Raw genomic sequence first — 23,738 nt, 5'->3', positions numbered from 1 at the left:
GCATGTCGCGACGCGAAAACATTTGAAATTATTGCGTTGCAATGCCACTCATTCCCGTTTTTCCCGTTTCCGTTGCTGTTTTTGGCCGATTTTTTTTCACAGTAAGCTTCCCGGACATGCATACAATAAATTCTGAAAGTTCCATCGTTCCATTTTACAATAATGCATGCAATTCCCGTTCCCGTTTCTCGATGCGTTTCGGTTTGATTTGCAACATGGCGTATTTGATTTGTAAAACGATGAATTGGATTTGTCAAACGACGAATTTGAAGTGTAAAAACTGTATACAATCATAATAAACACGATTGAGAAATTTATCTCCGGTAGCTAAAATGTCCTTTGAGAATTAAATTATTTACAATCTATCTTAACAAAACGTCCAAAATAAGATCTAGCATACCGAAAATTTAGAACAAAACAGTGTGACTGCACTTGCAAGCTGTAATTGGCACCAAATGACCTCGTCTGGAGATTTCTAGAATAGAGAAGACACCATCTCATTGTGCCCGTTATGGCCCAGTTTCCCCTACCTGTTTACAAAGTCCACTCTTACAATATAAAGAACTGGCAAAAGCAAAAGCACCTGGACTATCTTGAAACCCTCACAAAGAGAGTGTTGTTTCCCTTGACTGAAAAAGTGGGCCACTGTCAATATGAATACACGGCTTACACCTATATTATTCGTAAGTAAATTGAAAATAAAAATTTCATTTAACATATAAATACGTTAGTGATTTGAAATATATGATATGAACTGCATGGTTTTAGATTTCAGTTTTATCGATGACGCTAGCAGCCCCCGTCAAGAAATATGAGGATACAAACACGGTCGATAGATATAAAAGAAACAATATAAAAGATAATGAAAGTGATTCATATAATACTTATCCACCGATTAAAATAAGTGACGGTGACATTTATGAAAATAGTGATTACCCAATCAAAAAACCAGTTCAAGCTTCTGAGCTTGGCAAATATCCAGCAATTACACACGAGGATGCTGGCGATCTCAGCGACTATCCTACAATAAAACCAATCAGTACTTCTGTAATTACACGCCCTTTTATAAATGAATTACTATGCAAAATAGCAACCGGCCCCAATAACTATTCGCCGTCTATGGATTTGTACAATAGAATTTGCAATAAATCAAGTGATTCAGGATCCTCTGTCTACAACAAAAATAATGAAGAAGATGGTATTTCTAGTGAAAGCGATTATCCAACAATAATACCGCTACGGAAATTGGCTTCAAATTTTTCTATCAACATTAAAAACAGTGAAGATCGAGATAATTATAGTGAAAGTGATTATCCAACGATAAAACCGCCCCCAAATTCAATTATAATTTCACCTACCAATAGCAAAAGTAATGAAGACGATGATAATTCTAGTGAAAGTGACTATCCAACAATAAAAGTACCCCAAAATTCGATTATTAGTTATCCTACCAACAATGAAAATAATGAACACAGCGATAAATCTAATGGAAGTGACTATCCTGCCATAAAACCACTGGAAAATTTCACTTCAAGCTCTCCAACTACCACTAAAGAAAATGAAGACGATTATAATTTTAGTAAAAGTGACTATCCAACAATAAAACCACCCCGAAATTCAATTATAAGTTCTCCTAACGGCAGTAAAAATAATGAAGACTATGATAGTTCCAATAAAAGTGATTATCCAACGATAAAACCATTCCAAGCATTCACTTCGAGCTCTCCTACTACCATTAAAAAAAATGAAGACGATGATAATTCTAGTGAAAGTGACTATCCAACATTAAAACCACCTCGAAATTCGATTATAACTTCTTCTACCAAAAATGAAAATAATGAAGACAACGATAGTTCTAATGGAAGTGACTATCCAACATTAAAACCACCCCGAAATTCAATTCCGAGTTTTACCAACAGCAAAAACAATGAAGACTACGATAATTCTAGTGAAAGTGACTATCCAACGATGAAACCATTCCAAACATTCACTTCGAGCTCTCCTACTACCATTAAAACAAATGTAGACGATGATATTTTTAGTGAAAGTCACTATCCAACATTAAAACCACCCCGAAATTCAATTCCGAGTTTTACCAACAGCAAAAACAATGAAGACTACGATAATTCTAGTGAAAGTGACTATCCAACGATGAAACCATTCCAAACATTCACTTCGAGCTCTCCTACTACCATTAAAACAAATGTAGACGATGATATTTTTAGTGAAAGTCACTATCCAACATTAAAACCACCCCGAAATTCAATTATAAGTTCTCCTACCGAGAATAAAAATAAAGAAAACTACGATAGCTCTAATGGAAGTGACTGTCCAACAATAAAACCACCCCGAAATTCAATTATAAGTTCTCTTAACGACAGCAAAAGTAATGAAGAATACGATAGTTCCGATAAAAGTGACTATCCAACGATAAAACCATTCCAAACATTCACTTCGAGCTCTCCTACTACCATTAAAACAAATGCAAACGATGATATTTTTAGTGAAAGTGACTATCCAACATTAAAACCACCCCGAAATTCAATTATAAGTTCTCCTACCGAGAATAAAAATAAAGAAAACTACGATAGCTCTAATGGAAGTGACTGTCCAACAATAAAACCACCTCGAAATTCAATTATAAGTTCTCTTAACGATAGCAAAAGTAATGAAGAATACGATATTTTCGATAAAAGTGACTATCCAACGATAAAACCATTCCAAACATTATCTTCGAGCTCTCCTACTACCATTAAAATAAATGCAATGGATGATATTTTTAGTGAAAGTGACTATTCAACATTAAAACCACCCCGGAATCCGATTATAAGTTATCCTACCGACAGTAAAAATAAAGAAAACTACGATAGCTCTAATGGAAGTGGCTATCCAATAATAAAACCACCTCGAAATTCAATTATAAGTTCTCTTAACGACAGCAAAAGTAATGAAGAATACGATAGTTCCGATAAAAGTGACTATCCAACGATAAAACCATTCCAAACATTCACTTCGAGCTCTCCTACTACCATTAAAACAAATGCAAACGATGATATTTTTAATGAAAGTGACTATCCAACATTAAAACCACCCCGGAATCAGATTATGAGTTCTCCTAACGACAGTAAAAATAAAGAAAATTACGATAGCTCTAATGGAAGTGACTATCCAATATTAAAACCACCCCGAAATTCTATTCCAATTCATACCAACAACAAAAATAATCAAGACGTTGATAGTTCAAGTCAATATCAATTTAGTGACAGCGATTACTATGAAGTTAAAGATACCAATCTTGGGGGGCAATACGAAGGCAATGGCCACGGAAATGTCGAAAGTCATGGACAAGCATATTATGTAAATGGCGGCTACACACAATACGGTGGTTACGTACAATATTACTATGGAGGTCACAGACATGGACATCACGGAGGACATGGACACGAACACTACGGAATACTATGGAGGTCACAGACGCGAATACTACGGGGGTCACGGACACGAACACTATGGGGATCACGAACTACAATACAATAGATCACGGATACTATAGCATTACGGTTGTCACGGACACAAACATTATGGAAGTTACAGACACGGATAATGTTTAAATGAAGAGATTAGGTAACCGTAATGAAAATATAATATACACATATTACAAATTGCGTTTACCTATACTTTCAATAACAAGTATTTTAATAAATGTTATAATATGTCCCACTGGTTTCTGCTGGCCAGACCTTGGATTTATGACTCCAGGTCGATCGTTTTCTATCAGAGTTTGCCAATTTATCTGATTTTCATTGAAACGGTTCCAAAAAATTGGTAACCTTACCCATTTTCTAGTGAAATTTCGAGTTTTCAGCAATCTCAAATTTCGTTGAATTTACAAATATGACCATAGATGTTTCTGTGGATATTAATTGATATGTATTTATTTAATTTGTATGATATTAATAACACTTGTATCAAATGTACAATGTTTCTGGCCAGAAAGGCGCATTCAGGTTACCTGTTAGGCATTCCTGGTATAAATTAAAGATAAATAAATAAATAAAAAATGTATCTGAAAAACCTTTATTATTTCCGAAAGTCACTTATTTAATTATGTATATATATATATTTTATATTTTTATATATGTATGTAGATATATACCAGGAAGGCCTGACAGGTAGACTCCAATGCGCTTTCCTAGACAATTAATTACAAACATTGCAGCATTTTTATTACATAAATCGTTGTATTTTCAGAGATTGAAGAAAACGAAACTAACAATTAATTAATTAATTTTCCATTGAGACAACTTGGATTTAGACTTGTACATAGATTTGTACAAATTGTACATAAATCAAATTCAGATACATATTTGTAACAGCAGGTAGGTTAATTTTTGCCAATTTCGAACAGTTCCAACAATTAAAATCAGATAAATTGGCAAACTCTGATAAGAAACGATCGACTTGGAGTCACAAATATACAAGTCTAACCAGCATCACTAAAGATAAGCACGGGATCGAACCCAGTAATTTTTTATTTATTTATTTTTTTACATTATACCAGAAGGGCCTGACAATACCTGACATCTATGGTCAGATATTACAAACATCGTATAAATACGTTCAATAACATTTTTCATGTAACAATACGAATTTTTACATTCAATAAAGAACCACAGATACATACATATATGGTGATAAATTAGGCGAGAACCTAAGATATAACAATAATTCAAGGTTTGTAACGGAAAATTGGGAAGGAAAAGCCAATTTAACAGGAACCGTTTCAATGAAAATCAGATAAATTAGCAAATTCTTATAAGAAGCGATCGACCTCAACAAACCAAGGTTTGGCCAACAACGACTCTAGTGGGAATCGAACCCGTGACATAATGCACGAAATAATTCAACACTAACCACTAGACCACGCTGCTGGTTAATATCGAGCCATACTGCTGGCTACATATGCTACATACATGTGTACATATAGCAGCTATTTGAAAAATATTATTTGTTTTTTGTATGAATTCAAATACAAATTAAAATACGAAATACCTAATAATACCACTGATACGTTTAATCTAATTTTTGAACTCACCACACAACTTCCGTTTTCCTTTCAATCTTTCAGACATTCGTCATATAATACATACATAATATAAAGAACATGAATATTAAATAAAAGTTTAAAAAAAAAATCTTGGTATTTGAAAATAACAATTGGTGGATTTTCCACACAATTTCCTGCATTTTTATATCACCTTTTAGCACACTGAAATAACGGTAACCATAAACGGATTTGCACTTTACCGTAAGTACTTCTATTGTAAGCACGTATGTGCACATATGTACTAACATATGTACATATTTCGGTGTTCAAACATTATAACCTGATGACCGCTTCAAATATGAAGACTATAATTATAATTGTTAGTAAATTCAATACTTTTTATTAACACTTCAAATTATCAATTTACCATTGTCAAATTAATTCATTTTATTTCAGATATCTATCATTGCTATTGCCATAGCAGCACCTGTAAAACGAAGTCGTAATTCTAGTTCAATAGAAAGAAAAGCCAATGGAAAACTACTTAATGTTGAGAGTAAGAACCCTAATCACTACACTGTACAAGAGAATATTCCGAATCATGTACAAAACAACCATCCCATAAATAAGGGTGCTCTGAACTATACAAAACATGACTATCCTGAAATTCTAGACGTTACTAATGATATTAATAACTACGTTGGCCATCACATAAATAAAAAAACCAATACTCTATCTACTGATGCTTCAAATATAGAAGAACTAATAAAATCATCACGCCGAAAGAGGACCATTGGTGATGGTGAAGATGATGGTGATTATGAATATGACTATTATGAATTCAACGAAGATGTGAATGATGATGACAAGGATGATGGTGAAAATGAAGTTGATACTTCAAATGAAGATGATGACGAAATCGACAAAGAAAAAGATGGTGATTTCAAGGATGGAGACGAATATGAAGATGTTGATGCAATAAAAGATGATGACAAAATCGAAAAAGATGAAGATGATGATGACGAAGATAGCGATGTGAATGAGGTTGATACTGCAAATGAAGATGATGACGAAATCGACAAAGATAAAGATGGTGATTTCGAGGATGGAGACGAGGATGAGGATGATGCTGCAATTAAAGATGATGACAAAATCGAAACAGATGAAGATGATGATGACGAGGATAGCGATGAGAATGAGATTGATACTGCAAATGAAGATGATGACGAAATCGACAAAGATAACGATGGTGATTTCGAGGTTGGGGACGAGGATGAGGATGATGCTGCAGTTGAATATGATGACAAAATCGAAATAGATGAAGATGATGATGATGAAGATAGCGATGAGAATGAGGTTGATACTGCAAATGAAGATGATGACAAAATCGACAAAGATAACGATGGTGATTTCGAGGTTGGGGACGAGGATGAGGATGATGCTGCAGTTGAATATGATGACAAAATCGAAATAGATGAAGATGATGATGATGAAGATAGCGATGAGAATGAGGTTGATACTGCAAATGAAGATGATGACGAAATCCACAAAGATGAATATGGTGATGGTGATGTAATTGAAGATGATTATGAAATCTATACATATGAAGATGATGATGACGAAGAAAAGCGAAAGTAAGCCCTGTGACCGAAATATGAAAGAAAAAAAAGCATCGCATACCAAGCATCGCTCAACGAAGTACTACGTATAATCAAGCACCTGGTTATCAAATTGATGGCACTAGACGAGTTCATCCTACCAATGTCTTTCTAAGGACATGGGGAGTGAGTTCCTAATAATCTTAGAGGTGGAAAAAATATTAATGATATTTTTGGATTTGAATTAAAACCCTCAAATGGAAAATTTCAAGAAAAACAATCTCTAATCTATATATACAATTACGTACATATTTTTTTTCTCTAATTATTCTATATTACTTCTAATTGCCATTTCAAATTTCATATATAAGTTATAATTATGATTATAAAAATAAAATAAGTTTTAGGTTCATGTTGTACTAAATAATGATTTATATTATTGCGAATGTTTGAAACCATGCATTTAAAATTTCACGTTTATTTATTGTTATTTATTATGTACATATGTATGTAGTATGTATAATATTTTTAAGAATCTTTAGGCAACAAAATGCTATGCAGAAACTAATTAATAACCAAAATTTTAAATATTTATTGAGATTTAAAATATTGAAGTTTTAAATAATTCATAATACACATATTGATAGTTAATAAAATTTTAAACCATTGAATACCTAAATTTTTCTTTGAAAAAACCTTGGCCTTACATTTATTTTTGTACAAAAAACATGTGAAATTTTTTAATTGTTTATCAGCACACTATATTTAAGTGACAGTTTTTTATTGACAATAAAAGTAATCATTAAACTTATTTTATATGTTTTTATTTATTTCTTATTTCTACCAGGAAGGCCTAACGGGTAACCCCAATGCGTCTTCCTGGCCAGAAACATTGTACATTTGATACAAGTTTTATTATACCAAGTAAATACATATTAATTAACATCCACAGAGACATTTATGGTCACATTTGTAAATTTGCAGCATTTTTTTAAACAATCAAGCAAAATTCAGTAAATACATATCAATTAACATCCACAGAGACATTTTATGGTCAAATTTGTAAATTTGCACCATTTTATATAATTCAGCAAAATTCGAGATCGCTTATACTCGAAATGTGTTATGGTTGCCAATTTGTTGGAACTGTTTCAATGAAAATCTGATAAATTGGCAAACTCTGATAGAAAACTATCTACCTGGAGTCACAAATCCAGGTTCTGGCCAGTAGAAACCAGTGAGATTTGAACGCGTGACCACTTTGTTCATAGAATTATATGCTAACCACTAGTCTATTCTGTTGGTTATATCTGTCATCAAGCAAGTCATCGATTACCTTTCTTTGTATAAATGAAACAGACCGTCGTTTATAATCTAATCTATAATTTGGAAAGAGACTTTGTATGTATGTAAATATCCTTGGTCTTCGTCGTTTTCGTCGTTTTCGTCGTCGTCGTCCGTAGATCGGTGACGTCATCGAACACGTGATTCGATTTTTTTTTTTTCGATCCATGGGCGCCGATTTGTTTTTTTCGATTCAATGGATTCACCCCCGCGGGGGCGCAAGGCGAGTAGTTTCATGGGGCCCCGCCAGGGGCGCCACAAGGGGCGCAGCCCCGTGGGGCCCCAGCCTCATGGGGCGCAGCCCCATGGGGATCAAAAGGGGGCGCCACAAGGGGCGCAGCCCCGTGGGGCCCAGCCTCATGGGGCGCAGCCCCATGGGGCTCAAAAGGGGGTGCCACAAGGGGCGCAGCCCCGTGAAGCCCCGAAGGGGGCGCGGGGGGCCCAGCCTCATGGGGCGCAGCCCCATGGGGCTCAAAAGGGGGCGCCACAAGGGGCGCAGCCCCGTGGGGCCCCGAAGGGGGCCCGGGGGGCCCAGCCTCATGGGGCGCAGCTCCATGAGGCTCAAAAGGGGGCGCCACAAGGGGCGCAGCCCCGTGGGGGCCCGGGGGGCCCAGCCTCATGGGGCGCAGCCCCATGGGGCTCAAAAGGGGGCGCCACAAGGGGCGCAGCCCCGTGGGGCCCCGAAGGGGGCCCGGGGGGCCCAGCCTCATGGGGCGCAGCCCCATGGGGCTCAAAAAGGGGGCGCCACAAGGGGCGCAGCCCCGTGGGGGCCCGGGGGGCCCAGCCTCATGGGGCGCAGCCCCATGGGGCTCAAAAGGGGGCGCCACAAGGGGCGCAGCCCCGTGGGGCCCCGAAGGGGGCCCGGGGGGCCCAGCCTCATGGGGCGCAGCCCCATGGGGCTCAAAAGGGGGCGCCACAAGGGGCGCAGCCCCGTGGGGGCCCGGGGGGCCTAGCCTCATGGGGCGCAGCCCCATGGGGCTCAAAAGGGGGTGCCACAAGGGGCGCAGCCCCGTGAAGCCCCGAAGGGGGCGCGGGGGGCGCAGCCTCATGGGGCGCAGCCCCATGGGGCTCAAAAGGGGGCGCCACAAGGGGCGCAGCCCCGTGGGGCCCCGAAGGGGGCCCGGGGGGCCCAGCCTCATGGGGCGCAAGCCCTAATAGGCATTAACTAAGGGGGGCGAAGCCCTAGACGGCAATTAATCATGGGGGCGCGGAGGGGCGAAGCCCTAAAAGGCAACTGATCATGGGGGCGAAGCCTTAGACGGCATTTAATCATGGGGGCGCGGAGGGGCGAAGCCCTAAAAGGCATTAACTAAGGGGGGCGAAGCCCTAGACGGCTTTGAATCATGGGGGCGCGGAGGGGCGAAGCCCTAAAAGGCAACTGATCATGGGGGCGAAGCCCTAAACGGCAATTGCTCATGGGGCGTGGAGGGGCGAAGCCCTAGAAGGCAAAGGCTCAGGGGGGTGCCGAGGGCGAAGCCCTAGAAGGCAAAAAAAAAATTAGATTTTTTTTTTTGATTTTTTTAAATTTTTTTTTTGATTTTTTTTCTATTTTTTTTTTTTGATTTTTTTTTTTATTTTTTTTTAATTTATAGGTAGTTTCATGGGGCCCCGCCAGGGGCGCCACAAGGGGCGCAGCCCCGTGGGGCCCCAGCCTCATGGGGCGCAGCCCCATGGGGATCAAAAGGGGGCGCCACAAGGGGCGCAGCCCCGTGGGGCCCAGCCTCATGGGGCGCAGCCCCATGGGGCTCAAAAGGGGGTGCCACAAGGGGCGCAGCCCCGTGAAGCCCCGAAGGGGGCGCGGGGGGCCCAGCCTCATGGGGCGCAGCCCCATGGGGCTCAAAAGGGGGCGCCACAAGGGGCGCAGCCCCGTGGGGCCCCGAAGGGGGCCCGGGGGGCCCAGCCTCATGGGGCGCAGCTCCATGAGGCTCAAAAGGGGGCGCCACAAGGGGCGCAGCCCCGTGGGGCCCCGAAGGGGGCCCGGGGGGCCCAGCCTCATGGGGCGCAGCCCCATGAGGCTCAAAAGGGGGCGCCACAAGGGGCGCAGCCCCGTGGGGCCCCGAAGGGGGCCCGGGGGGCCCAGCCTCATGGGGCGCAGCCCCATGGGGCTCAAAAGGGGGCGCCACAAGGGGCGCAGCCCCGTGGGGCCCCGAAGGGGGCCCGGGGGGCCCAGCCTCATGGGGCGCAGCCCCATGGGGCTCAAAAGGGGCGCCACAAGGGGCGCAGCCCCGTGGGGCCCCGAAGGGGGCCCGGGGGGCCCAGCCTCATGGGGCGCAAGCCCTAATAGGGATTAACTAAGGGGGGCGAAGCCCTAGACGGCAATTAATCATGGGGGCGCGGAGGGGCGAAGCCCTAAAAGGCAACTGATCATGGGGGCGAAGCCTTAGACGGCATTTAATCATGGGGGCGCGGAGGGGCGAAGCCCTAAAAGGCATTAACTAAGGGGAGCGAAGCCCTAAACGGCAATTAATCTTGGGGGCGCGGGGGGCGAAGCCCTAAAAGGCAACTGATCATGGGGGCGAAGCCTTAGACGGCATTTAATCATGGGGGCGCGGAGGGGCGAAGCCCTAAAAGGCATTAACTAAGGGGGGCGAAGCCCTAAACGGCAATTGCTCATGGGGCGTGGAGGGGCGAAGCCCTAGAAGGCAAAGGCTCAGGGGGGCGCCGAGGGCGAAGCCCTAGAAGGCAAAAAAAAATTTTGATTTTTTTTTTTGATTTTTTTAAAATTTTTTTTTTAATTTTTTTTTTATTTTTTTTTTATTTTTTTTTTAATTTTTTTTTTTGATTTTTTTTTTATTTTTTTTTTATTTTTTTTTTTAATTTTTAAATTTTTTTTTAATTTTTTTTTTTTTTTAATTAAATTAGCTTAGTCATGTTTAAGCGGTTTATATTATAAACACTGAGCGAAGCCGGGTAATACAGCTAGTATACAATAAATGGTAATATAATATGATGTACATATGTACGTAAATGTTTGAAGGTTTTAATTTTAGATTGCGTGATATTGGAAACTACGCATACATAATCATGACGCTGATTATACTATAAATATAATCAATCTAACCGTTGGAGTTTCCACACAATTTCCGTCATTGTCTTCACTTCATCTCTCAATGTATAAAGCAACGGTAACTGGGAAATAGAATTGCATTTTATCTAAAGTAATTCCTTTGACAGCACGTATGAAGTTCATTCTGCTTCTAATATGAAGACTATAATTATAATCGTAAGTTATTTCGTTGAGCTACAACCATTTTTTCAATTTAATACATTAAAATATTGCTTTTCAATACTTTAATTAATAAATTTTATTTCAGATATCTCTCATTGCTATTGCCATAGCAGCACCTGTACGGCGAAGTCGTAATTCTATTTCAATAGAAAGAAAAGTCAATGAAAAACTACTTAATGATGAGATTACGAAACCTTATCATTACTCTCTACACGAGAATATCCCGAATGGTGAACAACACAACTATCCTATAAATAATGGTGCTCCGAAACATCGAAAACATGACTATCCTGAAAGTTCAGATGCTACTGGCCACCTTATAAATGAAAAAACCAATACTTTATCTACTGATACCTCACATATAGATGAAGTAATAGAATTATTACGCCGAAAGAGAGACACCGGTAATGATGATGAAGACAGTGAGGAAGAAGAAGAGGATGATGAGGAAGAGGATAATGGCAGTGTCGATGAAGAGGAAGATGTTGATGACGGCTTAGCTCGTGTCAGTGATGTGAGCGAAAATAAACCCAAAAAGCATGAGAGCGACTATCCCTCAACTCTACCAAATTATAACAAAATGAAGAAAAGTGAAATTGAAGCTAAGAATGATAATGATTCTAAGCCTGCGAGCCATGAGAGTGACTATCCTTTAATCCCACCGAATTCTAAAACAACGAAGAAAAGTGGAAGTGAAGTCAATAATGATAATGATTCTAAACCTACAAGCCATGAGAGTGACTATCCTTTAACCCCAATAAACGATGATAAAACGAAGAAAAGTGGAAGTGAAGATAAAAGTGTCAAAAATGATCTTAGCCCCAGTAACCGTGATATGAATGAAAAAAAACCTTCAAGCCCACAGTTCAATTCTAATCCAGCTCCAATTCCAACTCCTACTTTCCGTTATGATCCCAACGCATATGGGATTAATAACTATGAACCAGCTTATTCCGTTAATGCCCCAAATGATAATAATAAGCCTTCCAATTTTTACAATAACGTAAATGCCATAAACAATGGCTTCGGATTTAATTTCAACCCCTCAAGGGGAAAAATTCAATTTCAACAATCGATCACCTATACAATTACGTAAAAACTTGTTTTTTAGTATTTTTTATATACATATTTATTTAATATTACTTCGAAATTTGTCATACATACATATATTTTTCATGTTTATGCTTTAGTAATTATGCATTTTTAAGTGTATATTTGTACATTATACTAGCTGAACCCCGCCTGCGTTGCAATGCTAGAATAAGGCATGCAATTCCCGTTCCCGTTCCCGTTCCCGAGAAACGTCTCTTCAATGCCATGTCGTCATAAACCAACCTGTTAACGTGGCTACCAACAAACACATTTCCTTGATTACACAATGGCACTTCAAACTTTCTCGTCGGTAAAATCTTAATTGCGAATATTATTATTAAGAGGTGTTTTCCCGTTTTTTTTTCACAGTAAGCTTCCCAGATATGCATACATCAAATCCTGAAAATTCTATCGTAATCGGTTGAGTGGTTTAGGAGCCTATACGAGACAGACAGACAAACAAACAGGCATTCAATTTTATATATACATATGTACATATGGTTATCTGACAACTCGTTCACAGATTTTCCGTAAACCGATGATGCGCTCCAGGCATTTCGTATACGGCCATCTCTTTCTCACCCCGTCTGTTCACCATGATTTCGTTTACTCTGCCATTACGTATGCAGCCATCTCTTTCACAGACCATCTGTTATCAGTGAACAGACGAACTCGATCATATCCCAGAGCTTTTGTAATTGGGTTACAGCACGTAGAGTGGGACTATCATCAGTCATTGGTAAGAGGTGAATTCTATAATCCAATAATTTTGTCCGAGTAAATGTAACTGCTATTCGGAGTCAGCAATATTAGGTACATTGACGTTTATTTCGTGAATCTGCGTCATTTAGCCTTAGGATTCATTATCTCGATCTACTTGAATGTCGATTTTGTGTATGTTGACTTTGGGTTTGCTCTTGATGGCTTACTAGCAGGTTTAAAATTATGAGATTAATTGCTAGCAAATTAGTATTTATGTAGTTACTACTTAAGCAGTTTGATTATGCCTCACTGCTACTTAATTAATTGCTTGTGATCGAACTGCTTCACTTGTAATTACATACATAAATAATTACTTGTTGGCATCGAACACATATTTTTAAGCCCATATTTTAATTTAACGATATTGTAATTATTTGTTGTGTTTGCGCTTATTGTTACTGTTATACATATATGTAATTATGTTTGTTTTTGTATTGTATTGATTTGCCTAGTTGCGGTGGTATATCTGATTATTTTGTAATACCATTATGGTATAATTTTTAATAAATAAATTTAAAAATTTTATACCACATATGTATAAAATGTTGAAGCTTTAAATAGTATATTATCTACCCATTAATTATACGAACTATTAATAAATAAACATTTAAACAGGTTAAACCTACTCTTTTATTTCCAAGTTGTGGTGAAAACCTGTTTTAAGTCTAAAATGACAGTCTTTTATGACAAAGCCACACGACGACAACAAATTTAATAAAAAAACAAATGAATATTTACTATTAGATTCGCCATATTTAATCTGTTTATATTACAAATACTGAGCGAAGCCAGGTAAAACAACTAGTTGTATATAAAATAATAATAATAACTTTCTAATGAGCTCATTTAATTTTCTACTACATAATTCAAGAAATATCAAAGAAGGAAGTTTTTTTTATAAATTTCATAATTATATAAATATGTATTGAGTGGAAATATATTAAGATGAAAAATTAAAAACACTACTGATACAGTTAATCTAATCGTTGGGCTTAACCACATAATTTCCGTTTGTTTGCCAAACCAGTAGTTGCTAAACTATGTAAATGGGGTTCGATCCGCAAAAAGCGATCTCGCGCAGTCACCAAAATCTCGATCACGCAGCATCTGGCACCCAAAAACTCCATCAATCGAAAGCTACCCACACGAAATATTGTACTAACGAGAACTCGAGTGCCAGATGTTCCGTGATCGATATTTTAGTTACTTGTGCGAAATTGCACTTTTTGCGGAATAATCCGTTTACCGTAAATGGCATACTTGCACATACATATATCTGTTGTGTTTTAAATGTCGATATTTAGATTTTATTCAGATCTAAAGTTTGTTTAAAATGTACATACATTTGTATTATATAAAAGATGCAACTTTTCAATTAGACGGTGGTGGAAAAACTAAAATTTTAGTTTTTCGACGGTGGTGAAAAAAAAGTGTAAATTTTATTTTCTGTAATATTGGTAAGTACTCGTGCATAAAAATGATACGAATAATATTATAACTGTAATCAATCTAATCGGTAAGTTTTTCACACAACTTCCGCCAATATTTTATAAAGCAAAAGTAACCAGAAAACTTAATTCCACTTTATCGTAAATACTTCCTTTGTAAGCACGTATGAACGATTAAATCTAATGACCGCTTCTAATATGAAGACTATAATAATTATAATTGTAAGTTATTTCATCGAATTACAAAATATTTTGTTTTCACTTCGAATTATAACTTGAAAATATTTATATTTCTTGATTTTATTTCAGATATCCGTCATTGCTATCGCGATAACAATACTTGGAAGGCGAAGTCGTAATTCTAGTTCAATAGAAAGAAAAGCCAATGGAAAACTACTTAATGAGAGTACGAAACCTAATCATTATCTCGAGGATATTCAAAATCATGCACAAAACATCTATCCTATAGATAAGATGGAGAGTGCTCCGAAACATCCAAAATATGCCTATCCTGAAATATCAGATGCTACTTATGAAATCGATAAATACAATGACCATCTCATAAATAAAAAACTCAATACTATATATACTGATACCTCACAAATAGTAGAATTATTACGCCCAAAGAGAGAGACTGATGACGATGAAGACGTTGAGGAAGAGGAAGATGAAGACGATGATGAAGAAGAGGACGATGGCGGTGACGATGAAGACGATGAAGACGATGAAGACGAAGGGGTTGATGAGAGCGACTTTCCCATAAATGTACCCATTTATACATACAAAACGAAGAAAATTGAAAGTGAAGCTAAGAATGATAATGATTCTAAGCCGACTAGTCATGAGGAAGATGCCGAAGATGATGAGGAAGATGCTGAGGAAGATGATGAAGAAGATGCTGAAAAATATGCTGAGGAAGATGTTGAGGAAGATGTTGAAGAAGATGCTGAGGAAGATGATGAGGATGATGCTGAGGATGATCCTGAGGAAGATGATGAAGAAGATGCTGAAAAATATGCTGAGGAAGATGTCGAGGAAGATGCTGAATAAGATGCTGAGGAAGATGATGAGGAAGATGTCGAAGAAAGTGACTCTATTCCAAATTATGTTGTCCCTAGTGGCCAAGACATTTATAATCCCAACATGTATTGGACTGATGACAATGAACCAGCTTATTACGCTGACGTCTCTCCCCAGACACGTGATGTACATAATAATCAACCTCCAAATTACATTAAAATTATAAATGATATTAATCATAGATTTGGATTTAATTTCAAGCCCTTAAAGGGAAAACTTCAGTTGAAGAAATATGTATCTTATATGTTTTACTTATACTTTTGCAAAAATTTTCTTATTATAATATAAAAACCAATGTTTGTCTGTTTATCTGTCACGTATGCGTTCCTATACCAATCAATCGATTGCGATGAAACTTACAAGAGTTATTGTGTGCATATCCGCGATGGTTTCTGTAAAAAAATCCCCCAAAAACTGGAACGTAAACGGGAAAAACGGGAATGAGCGGCATTGCATGGCAAATAATTTCAAATCAGTTCGCAACCTACGTTGTTAGAGTAAAATAAACAAACAATTGAATATTTAAAACAGTGTTCGCCGCTTTCTATTTTTTTTATAGTCAAGTCAAGTCAAGTTCACCACCTGCGTTTTTTTGACAAATGGGAACGGGAACGGGAATTGCGTTATTGTGGCATTGCAACGCATTGGGTTCAGCTAGTTATAATATAAATTATCTCTTCTATATATATATATAATTTATAGAAAGAGACTGTGTAAGTATGTAAGTATTATTGGTTCGTAAATCCGTGACGTCATCGAACAAATCAATATTCAAATAAATTTAAATAAAATGAAACTATTCAAATAAATTTAATAAAATGTTTACTATTAGATAAGCCATGTTTAAGCGGTTTATATTACAAATACCGAAATCCGGGTAAAAACACTAGTTATAAATATTCAAACCTACATGTATTAGTATTTGAAGTGTTTATTTTAGATTTTATTTACCAGTGGCGTGCCGTAACTTTTAAAACAGATGAATGGCTATGGGCAAAAGAATATATTTTTATTTTTTGAATTATAATAATTTGTTTTAAAGGGATGAGTATAATTTTTCCACACCTATTTGTTCTGAGAGAATCGTTTCGTGAGCCGAGTCCCTTGCCATATTTGTACTCAAGAAGTTATGTGTAGATATCATTCTGTGTAAATATATATTCAGAAGGATGTTTGTGAAAATTCCATAAATACTTGAAAAGACGAGTAATTTAAAAAATATTTTGTCTTTGACGGAACGCCTATACATATCAATTCGCCAGTACCGCGAAGGGAACAGAATTGAGACAGCGAGTCCATGCAAGCGAACGACGCGGCGGACCGTACCATAACAATCCACTACCTGTACCAGTAACTCAAGTAGGGCCGATTCCGGTTGCAATATGGACAACGAATTTAAGTTATTGTAATCGAATTGAATTGTAAAAGGTAAAAGATTATGGATACTAACCTAGTCCTTTTAGTCCACTGACGACACACCACTGATATACATATACAACCTTTGATTATATTTATAAAATCAAAACTTTAAACGTTGTGTTATTATTACGAGTATCTTTTTTAATACATACGAATATAAACTGCCGAAATCTTGCTGTTTTATTCCAAAAAAAGTCCTTGTACGTCACAGAATCGTTTGTGTCTTAAATCGACATTGAGACAAACATTAGCATTGCATGCGCACATCGACAAACAGGAAAAGATGCTTCAATAGCACTTTTATTTTGACAAAATGTTTCCCATTGACGATTAATTGTCCGCTGACGCAAATTGTCCAATCATCAAGTAAGCTTTTTGATGTCGACAACCTTTTTTTTAATAAAAGAAATTTACAACTTATACGCACTTATTATATTTTTAGTTTCACTAACAGCATTTTACCTGTTTAAATTCAAAAAATATTATAATATGATATACAACCCTCGCAATAAAACCTCTAAAGCACGAAAGTCAACTCATACTTTCGAATATAATTTAAACCATTTTACTGTATTCAAATTTGAACCTAAACGGAACTGGGTACTGTTCAATATATTTTAATTATGATATCAAATCACAAATATTATACATTCCTTTTATACACATAGATCATACATATTTTTTATTTTTATTTTACATACATATTTTCACATACATATATACAAATATACCAGGAAGGCTTAACAGGTAAACCCCAAATGCGGCTTCCTGGTCCACATAATTATTACATAGATACATGTAAATCTAAATATCTGACATCTATGGCCAGTATACATATATTACAAACATCGTATTAATACGATAAATAACGATGAATAACTTTCATGTAACAATACGATTTTTTTTATATTCGATAAAACAACCACAGAGACATCTATGGTGAGCAATATGGCGAAACCTAAGATATAACAATAACTAAAGGTTCGCAACAGAAAATTGGGAAGGAAACGCCAATTTTACAGGAATTGTTTCAATGAAAATCAGAAAAATTGGCAAATTCTGATAAGAAACGATCGACCTAGACAAATCAAGGTCTGGCCAACAGCGAGACTTAGCGGGAATCGAACTCGTAACATCAAGTACGAAATAATTCAACATTCACCACTAGACCACGCTGCTGGTTAATATATGTGATGCTCTGTATTTTTCTACTGTTGAGCACAAGCTCTTCTATCTATGTATGTGGTTACTAGTAGGGATTGCAATACCGGTATACTGATAAATTGGCAAAATTTCGCCATCGGTAATTACCGGTGTATTTTTATCATAACTATTTTATTGCGAATTAAGTACATATACCAGGCATATTATTGTATAATATTACATTAAAAATCTTGACGAATTTGATTTGTAAAATGACGAATTTGAAGTGTAAAAACTGTACGACAAAATGTGCCTCATACAAACACCACTATTAAAATGTTCACTCAATTGTCTTGTCTATAGGGAAAGACATTTGATTGTGCCTCTTTTGCATGAAAACAGTCGAAATATCACATCAGGAAACTAAAACATCATTCGATGCGTAATGAAATCAATGGTTTGCGATCTGTGTGTCGATGGCTCATTGTTTGCATCACAGTGTGTATCACACGTGGACAATTCAATATTGAAATATGGCTACGCTCAAATATGGTAAACCTCGTCGCAATGAGTCTATATGTGTTGAATATAAACTAGAATGGATTTGATTTTTTTCCTCATCTCATTTGTAACATATAAAACAGTAGAGTCGATCAATGGCGAGTGCACTTGGTCTTTCCACAAGCATCAATATAGACAGAAGTGCTTAAACCCAATCCGCTCTCAAAATGAAGATACCACTGCTATTAGTAAGCATTTTTTTTTACACAAAAGTATCTTCGACGATGTTAACCAATCTTGTTTATATAATTTTTATTATTTTTTAGGTTGCACTAGCATCGGTTGCTCTGGCAGCTCCATACGAAGGGTATTTTGGAGTTAAAACCAGCACCAAACATAGGGGTAACAATGTGAGGCTAATTTGTGAAAATGGACTGTGTGTGCTTAAAACTTTTCAAGATATGGAAACAGAGTCTTCAACAACAGAAGCAGGGAAGGCGATTGACCAAGAGCCAGCTGAAATTGCAACAGAAATTACAGATGTAAAAACCGTCGAAGAAGAGCGTGGAGATCAGCCAGTTGTACATCAAGAAATGGGTTAGCCGATTTATTTTTATAATCTAAACTAAAAATGAAGTAAACTTTTTGATAAATGATAATTATTAATTTTTATTTTATAGATTCTAATGAAGATAGCGATGAACACCACGATCAACACGAAGCAGATGAAACTCACATTGAAAGTGATGAACATCATGAAGCAGATGAGGCCCAACATGAAAGTGATGAACATCATGAAGCAGATGAGGCCCACCATGAAAGTGATGAACATCACGAAGAAGATGAGACCCACCATGAAAGTGATGAACATCACGAAGCAGATGAGGGCAAATATGAAAGTGATGAACATCACGAAGCAGGCCAAGCCCACAACGAAAGTGATGAGCATCAAGAAGAGAAAGAAACTAAGGATGAAAGTTCTGAAGAACATGCCGAAATTGAAGATCGCAATGGTATCTATCAGTGAAATACTAATACTTTTTAATTAACACAAGTATCGTATTAATCAATTTAATTTAAAAAAAACTAAAATTTCAGATCAAAACGAGAAATATACGACGATGGTACAAGAAGAGCACGACATATCCCAATCTGGAAAAGATCACGATGAACATGAAGATCACACCTTAAGCGTGGATTTGATGCCACCTCATGAAGAAAGCGTATGGAACACGTCGAATGATAAAAAACAAAACGATGAAGATTCTGTAATCTATAAAATTCCCCAAGACGATAGGAAATATGTGAAAGGAGTCAAAGATGTCAAGACGCCATTCCGATTGTGATGATTTAAATGTATTTATATTTTTCATACTATTAATCGAAATGTTATACAAATTAATGTAAGTTTTATATTATATGTATTACGACTACTCATATATGCATACAAGCCAAAGTTTGTACATAAATGTAAACAAATTATGCACGTCTCATATAAACATTATATGTTTTGCATAGTAAGGGAAAATTGGCCAGTTTTATTTTTATTTTTAATATAGTATAAAATATAATATAATATATATGTACAATATTATAAAAGTATTATTTACTTTGCATCGGTGTCTCAAGTAGTTATAAGAGTTTCCTGGGCGATCAGATGACTCGTTTGTGACTAATTCCTTGTAAACCGCAATTCTTTCCTTATAATCCCATATCATTGTAATCAGAATAATAATTAAAAGGCATTAAATACACGTATATATGTATGTAAGATTTTGCACGTAATTCTATTCATGCAAACAAAAGGATAACATAATCATTTGCGTATGCAGGAAGAGTTGTGGTTAACCTTGGTAACGTTAAACTAGACTTGAATCATAATTAACCGAGTCGATAAGCAAATTAAATAATAATAAAAAAAAAACAATTATAGCAGGGCAATAAAAGCAATCGTTTATGGTTCGTGCTAAGAATTTCAAAAATTAGTAGTTTCCAAAATATACAAATGTATATACATATTTTATAAACAATAAATTACTTATGTATTAGAAGGAATGCATTTTTAGGTTCATATTATATTTATATAAATACATATATATATATATATGCATAAAATAATACATACATATAGATATACATTACACACATAAATATGTATATATTTTTTTTTTTTTTTTTTTTTATTTCATACCAGGAAGGCATTACAGGTAAACTCCAATGCGCCTTCCTGGCCAAATTACAAACAATACAGCATTTTTTATTATATAAGTCGCTAAATTACGAGACACTGACTTAAACTCGACAATTAACGAGACATCTATGAATTGTACATACATTTTTATTGTAATATTTACATTAATCATACTCAAATAGTGGTGACACATAGTGGGTAGGAAGGATTTTTAGCCAATTTTTAATCGGGAATCGTTTCAACAATGAAATCAGAGAAAATTGGCAAACTCTGATAGGAAACGATCAACCAGGAGTCACAAATCCTGGTCTGACCAGCAGCATTACAGATATACTCAGAAAAATTCTTTTCAATCGAGGTCAGCTCAAGGGATCGAACTCGGCGCCTCTCAGTGTTAAGCAGAAGCTTAACGACCGAGCCACGCTGCTGGCTAATAGTTTATAGTTTTATCTGGGATATCTACATAAAACAAGTGTAGAATCCAAAGTATCATTACTCTTCCTTGTACAGTACATATGAGAGCAATCTTGAGCAAATTATTTGTTAATAAACGATTACATACTTTTATTAAAAATAGAAAAACGATTCAATTGTTGATGTCAACACAAATTTGCATATGGATTAGATCCATCAGGCAATTTACTTGGTTTCATAAATTTAGTATGAAAGTAAAAATCAAATACTAAACCTTGATCTTAATTTTGAAAATTAATTATATACATATTCACGTAAAAGCGTTCATATCTTATTTTTGCAAATATGAAACAATGCTATTTTCTTATCTTATACTATGTATAATAATATATAATAAAGGCTTAAAATAACCTAACGTTTCAATTATGTGATAAACAAAGTGAGTTTATAAAGAAGGTTTCTATTGTGTTAAAATTTAGTTTAAATAGAAAAAATGAAGAGAACACTTGTAAGTACTACTTATTATATTTATATTAAAAATATTGATTTTATTCAATAAAAAACTCACTTTCAATTTAACCATATTAAATTTCAGATATTCTGTATTGCAGTATGTATTCTGTTAGGTATCGTTAAAGTGTATTCAGACTTTGTGCCAAGCAATGAAGTGCCAAATACACTGGAAAATTCTGATGTAGAAAATGCCCCTGATTTTAATGGACGAAAAGTTTCGCGACCAAAATACTCGAGTGGAGACCATGGAAAGTACAATATGATTATGCAAAACCAAAATGGAGGATTCGGACTCAATCCATATTACCTATCTGGATCATACTATCCGAACTATTCACCTTATCAGTTTTCGTATCCTCCAGTTCAGTCGTTTCCCGGATTCGGTGGTTTTCTGGAAGCGTATGGTATGTTTTCGATGAAGGATAAGGAAACGTCTAAAGCCAGATCCGGACAACAAATTCATAGCAACGATGAAACTGACAAAAATATTTAAATAAAATTATTTCAAATTAGTGTTTATATAAAAAAATATTCAAAACTTTCAGCATTTCATTCAGAAAAATTATATTTTATATTTTATATTTACTTAGCTTTATAGAACACAGACCATTTCAATGAATATTTTTACCGTATCAAAATTATAATACTAACATTTTAAGATAAACTTTTATAAGGAAAAAGTGTTTATAATTACATATATTTATTATATAGTATGTACATAAATAGCACTAAAATAAATTATTTTTGTTTGCTTGATACTATTATCTTTATTTGGATACATTTTATCTCATATGTTTTCATTAAGTTATAATTTTTTTTGATTTTCAAATGCTTTTTATTATTACGAAATTATGTTCACAATACATCTTATATCTATTGTAATAGCTACTGATCTACTGATCATTTTCTATTTTACAATTTAATTTAATTTGGTTAGTAATCACAGTATTATATTATTCTAATGTACAGCATAATAGGAAAAAGAGCTCAAAAACCTATTATTAAGTTAAGTTATAAATGTTTCTGTATTTATTTATATGTTTTTACATTTCCTACGTCTCATTTACAATGTAAATATTATTAAAATATATATAAGCTTCAACCTATGCAACATCAGCAACAATATTTTATTGTATTCAATTTTATGCGTATGTTTTAAATTGTATAAAATTGTAAATAGGTTTTTGAGCTATTTTTCCTATTATGCTGTACATTAACATTAGAATAATATAATACTATAATTACTAACAAAAATAAAATAAAATTGTAAAATAGAAAATGATCACTAGATCAGTAGTTATTAAAATAGATATAAGATTTATTGTGAACATAATTTAGTAATAATAAAAAGCATTTAAAAATCAAATCAATTTGTATGAAAAAGATTCAAAATTAATGAAGTTATGTAGATCTGTGTTTTAGTTAACCCAAAAAATTACCCAAGAATCGCTAGATAATAGCATTAAATATAAATAGTAAATAAATATGTTTTTAAAATCAATATATCAATAATATTCATTTATTTTTCCAACCATGTCGTATAAAACATTTTCAAACTTTACTGTAGATGTCACTACCAATTATTTTTTAACCTTTGTAATTACATTTTACAGCATAATATGTAAATTTTGCAAGTATATACATATGTATGTGGATACATATCTAATAACCAGGGCTTTTTTTTTTGAAAAAAAGGTGCCCGAACTCACTTCTTGTCAAGTTTTTTTTATTATAAAAGATTATATTCAAACTATATTATATATAGAATATTTGTTTAAAATATAAAAAATGCTGAGAAAAAAAGCCCTGCTTATACACATATATACATACATATATATTTTTCTATCATTTGAAAATCATATTAAAAGTGTAACTTATTGAAGTGGGCGTACATACATACATTATGATAATTTTGAGCAGAAAAAGCCTATGCAAATTCTAAAATGCATAATATTTC

At 35.6% G+C, this 23,738-nt stretch overlaps 3 protein-coding genes across 3 annotated transcripts; all 3 read left to right on the top strand.

Moving 5' to 3' along the window:
- The first annotated feature begins 5,298 nt into the window (after positions 1-5,298).
- LOC143916093 (uncharacterized) lies at positions 5,299-7,456 on the top strand. Its single transcript, XM_077436998.1, has 3 exons — positions 5,299-5,426; positions 5,504-6,403; positions 6,560-7,456. The coding sequence occupies exons 1-3, from the start codon at positions 5,334-5,336 to the stop codon at positions 6,683-6,685; spliced, it is 1,119 nt and encodes a 372-aa protein (XP_077293124.1). The 5' UTR covers positions 5,299-5,333; the 3' UTR covers positions 6,686-7,456.
- Positions 7,457-18,652: 11,196 nt separating this feature from the next.
- Positions 18,653-20,239, top strand: LOC143916097 (uncharacterized). Its single transcript, XM_077437003.1, has 4 exons — positions 18,653-18,911; positions 18,990-19,260; positions 19,344-19,676; positions 19,762-20,239. The coding sequence occupies exons 1-4, from the start codon at positions 18,891-18,893 to the stop codon at positions 20,007-20,009; spliced, it is 873 nt and encodes a 290-aa protein (XP_077293129.1). The 5' UTR covers positions 18,653-18,890; the 3' UTR covers positions 20,010-20,239.
- A 1,478-nt stretch (positions 20,240-21,717) lies between these two features.
- LOC143916108 (uncharacterized) lies at positions 21,718-22,342 on the top strand. The gene is made up of 2 exons (XM_077437024.1): positions 21,718-21,776; positions 21,864-22,342. The coding sequence occupies exons 1-2, from the start codon at positions 21,762-21,764 to the stop codon at positions 22,272-22,274; spliced, it is 426 nt and encodes a 141-aa protein (XP_077293150.1). The 5' UTR covers positions 21,718-21,761; the 3' UTR covers positions 22,275-22,342.
- The last annotated feature ends 1,396 nt before the right edge of the window (positions 22,343-23,738 follow it).

The sequence above is a fragment of the Arctopsyche grandis genome, chromosome 8, assembly GCF_051622035.1.
Source record: "Arctopsyche grandis isolate Sample6627 chromosome 8, ASM5162203v2, whole genome shotgun sequence".
NCBI classification, from domain to species: domain Eukaryota; kingdom Metazoa; phylum Arthropoda; class Insecta; order Trichoptera; family Hydropsychidae; genus Arctopsyche; species Arctopsyche grandis.
This window is presented reverse-complemented; position numbering and strand designations above follow the sequence as displayed.

Bases quoted from the DNA above. Each gene is read 5' to 3' on its own strand.
- LOC143916093 (XM_077436998.1), top strand. From the start codon at position 5,334: ATGTGCACATATGTACTAACATATGTACATATTTCGGTGTTCAAACAT. The intron at 5,427-5,503 runs GTTAGTAAATTC...ATTTTATTTCAG, and splicing joins TGAAGACTATAATTATAATT to ATATCTATCATTGCTATTGC. The intron at 6,404-6,559 runs GTTGATACTGCA...GATGAGAATGAG, and splicing joins AAGATAGCGATGAGAATGAG to GTTGATACTGCAAATGAAGA.
- LOC143916097 (XM_077437003.1), top strand. From the start codon at position 18,891: ATGAAGATACCACTGCTATTA. The intron at 19,261-19,343 runs GTTAGCCGATTT...TTTATTTTATAG, and splicing joins AGTTGTACATCAAGAAATGG to ATTCTAATGAAGATAGCGAT. The intron at 19,677-19,761 runs GTATCTATCAGT...CTAAAATTTCAG, and splicing joins CGAAATTGAAGATCGCAATG to ATCAAAACGAGAAATATACG.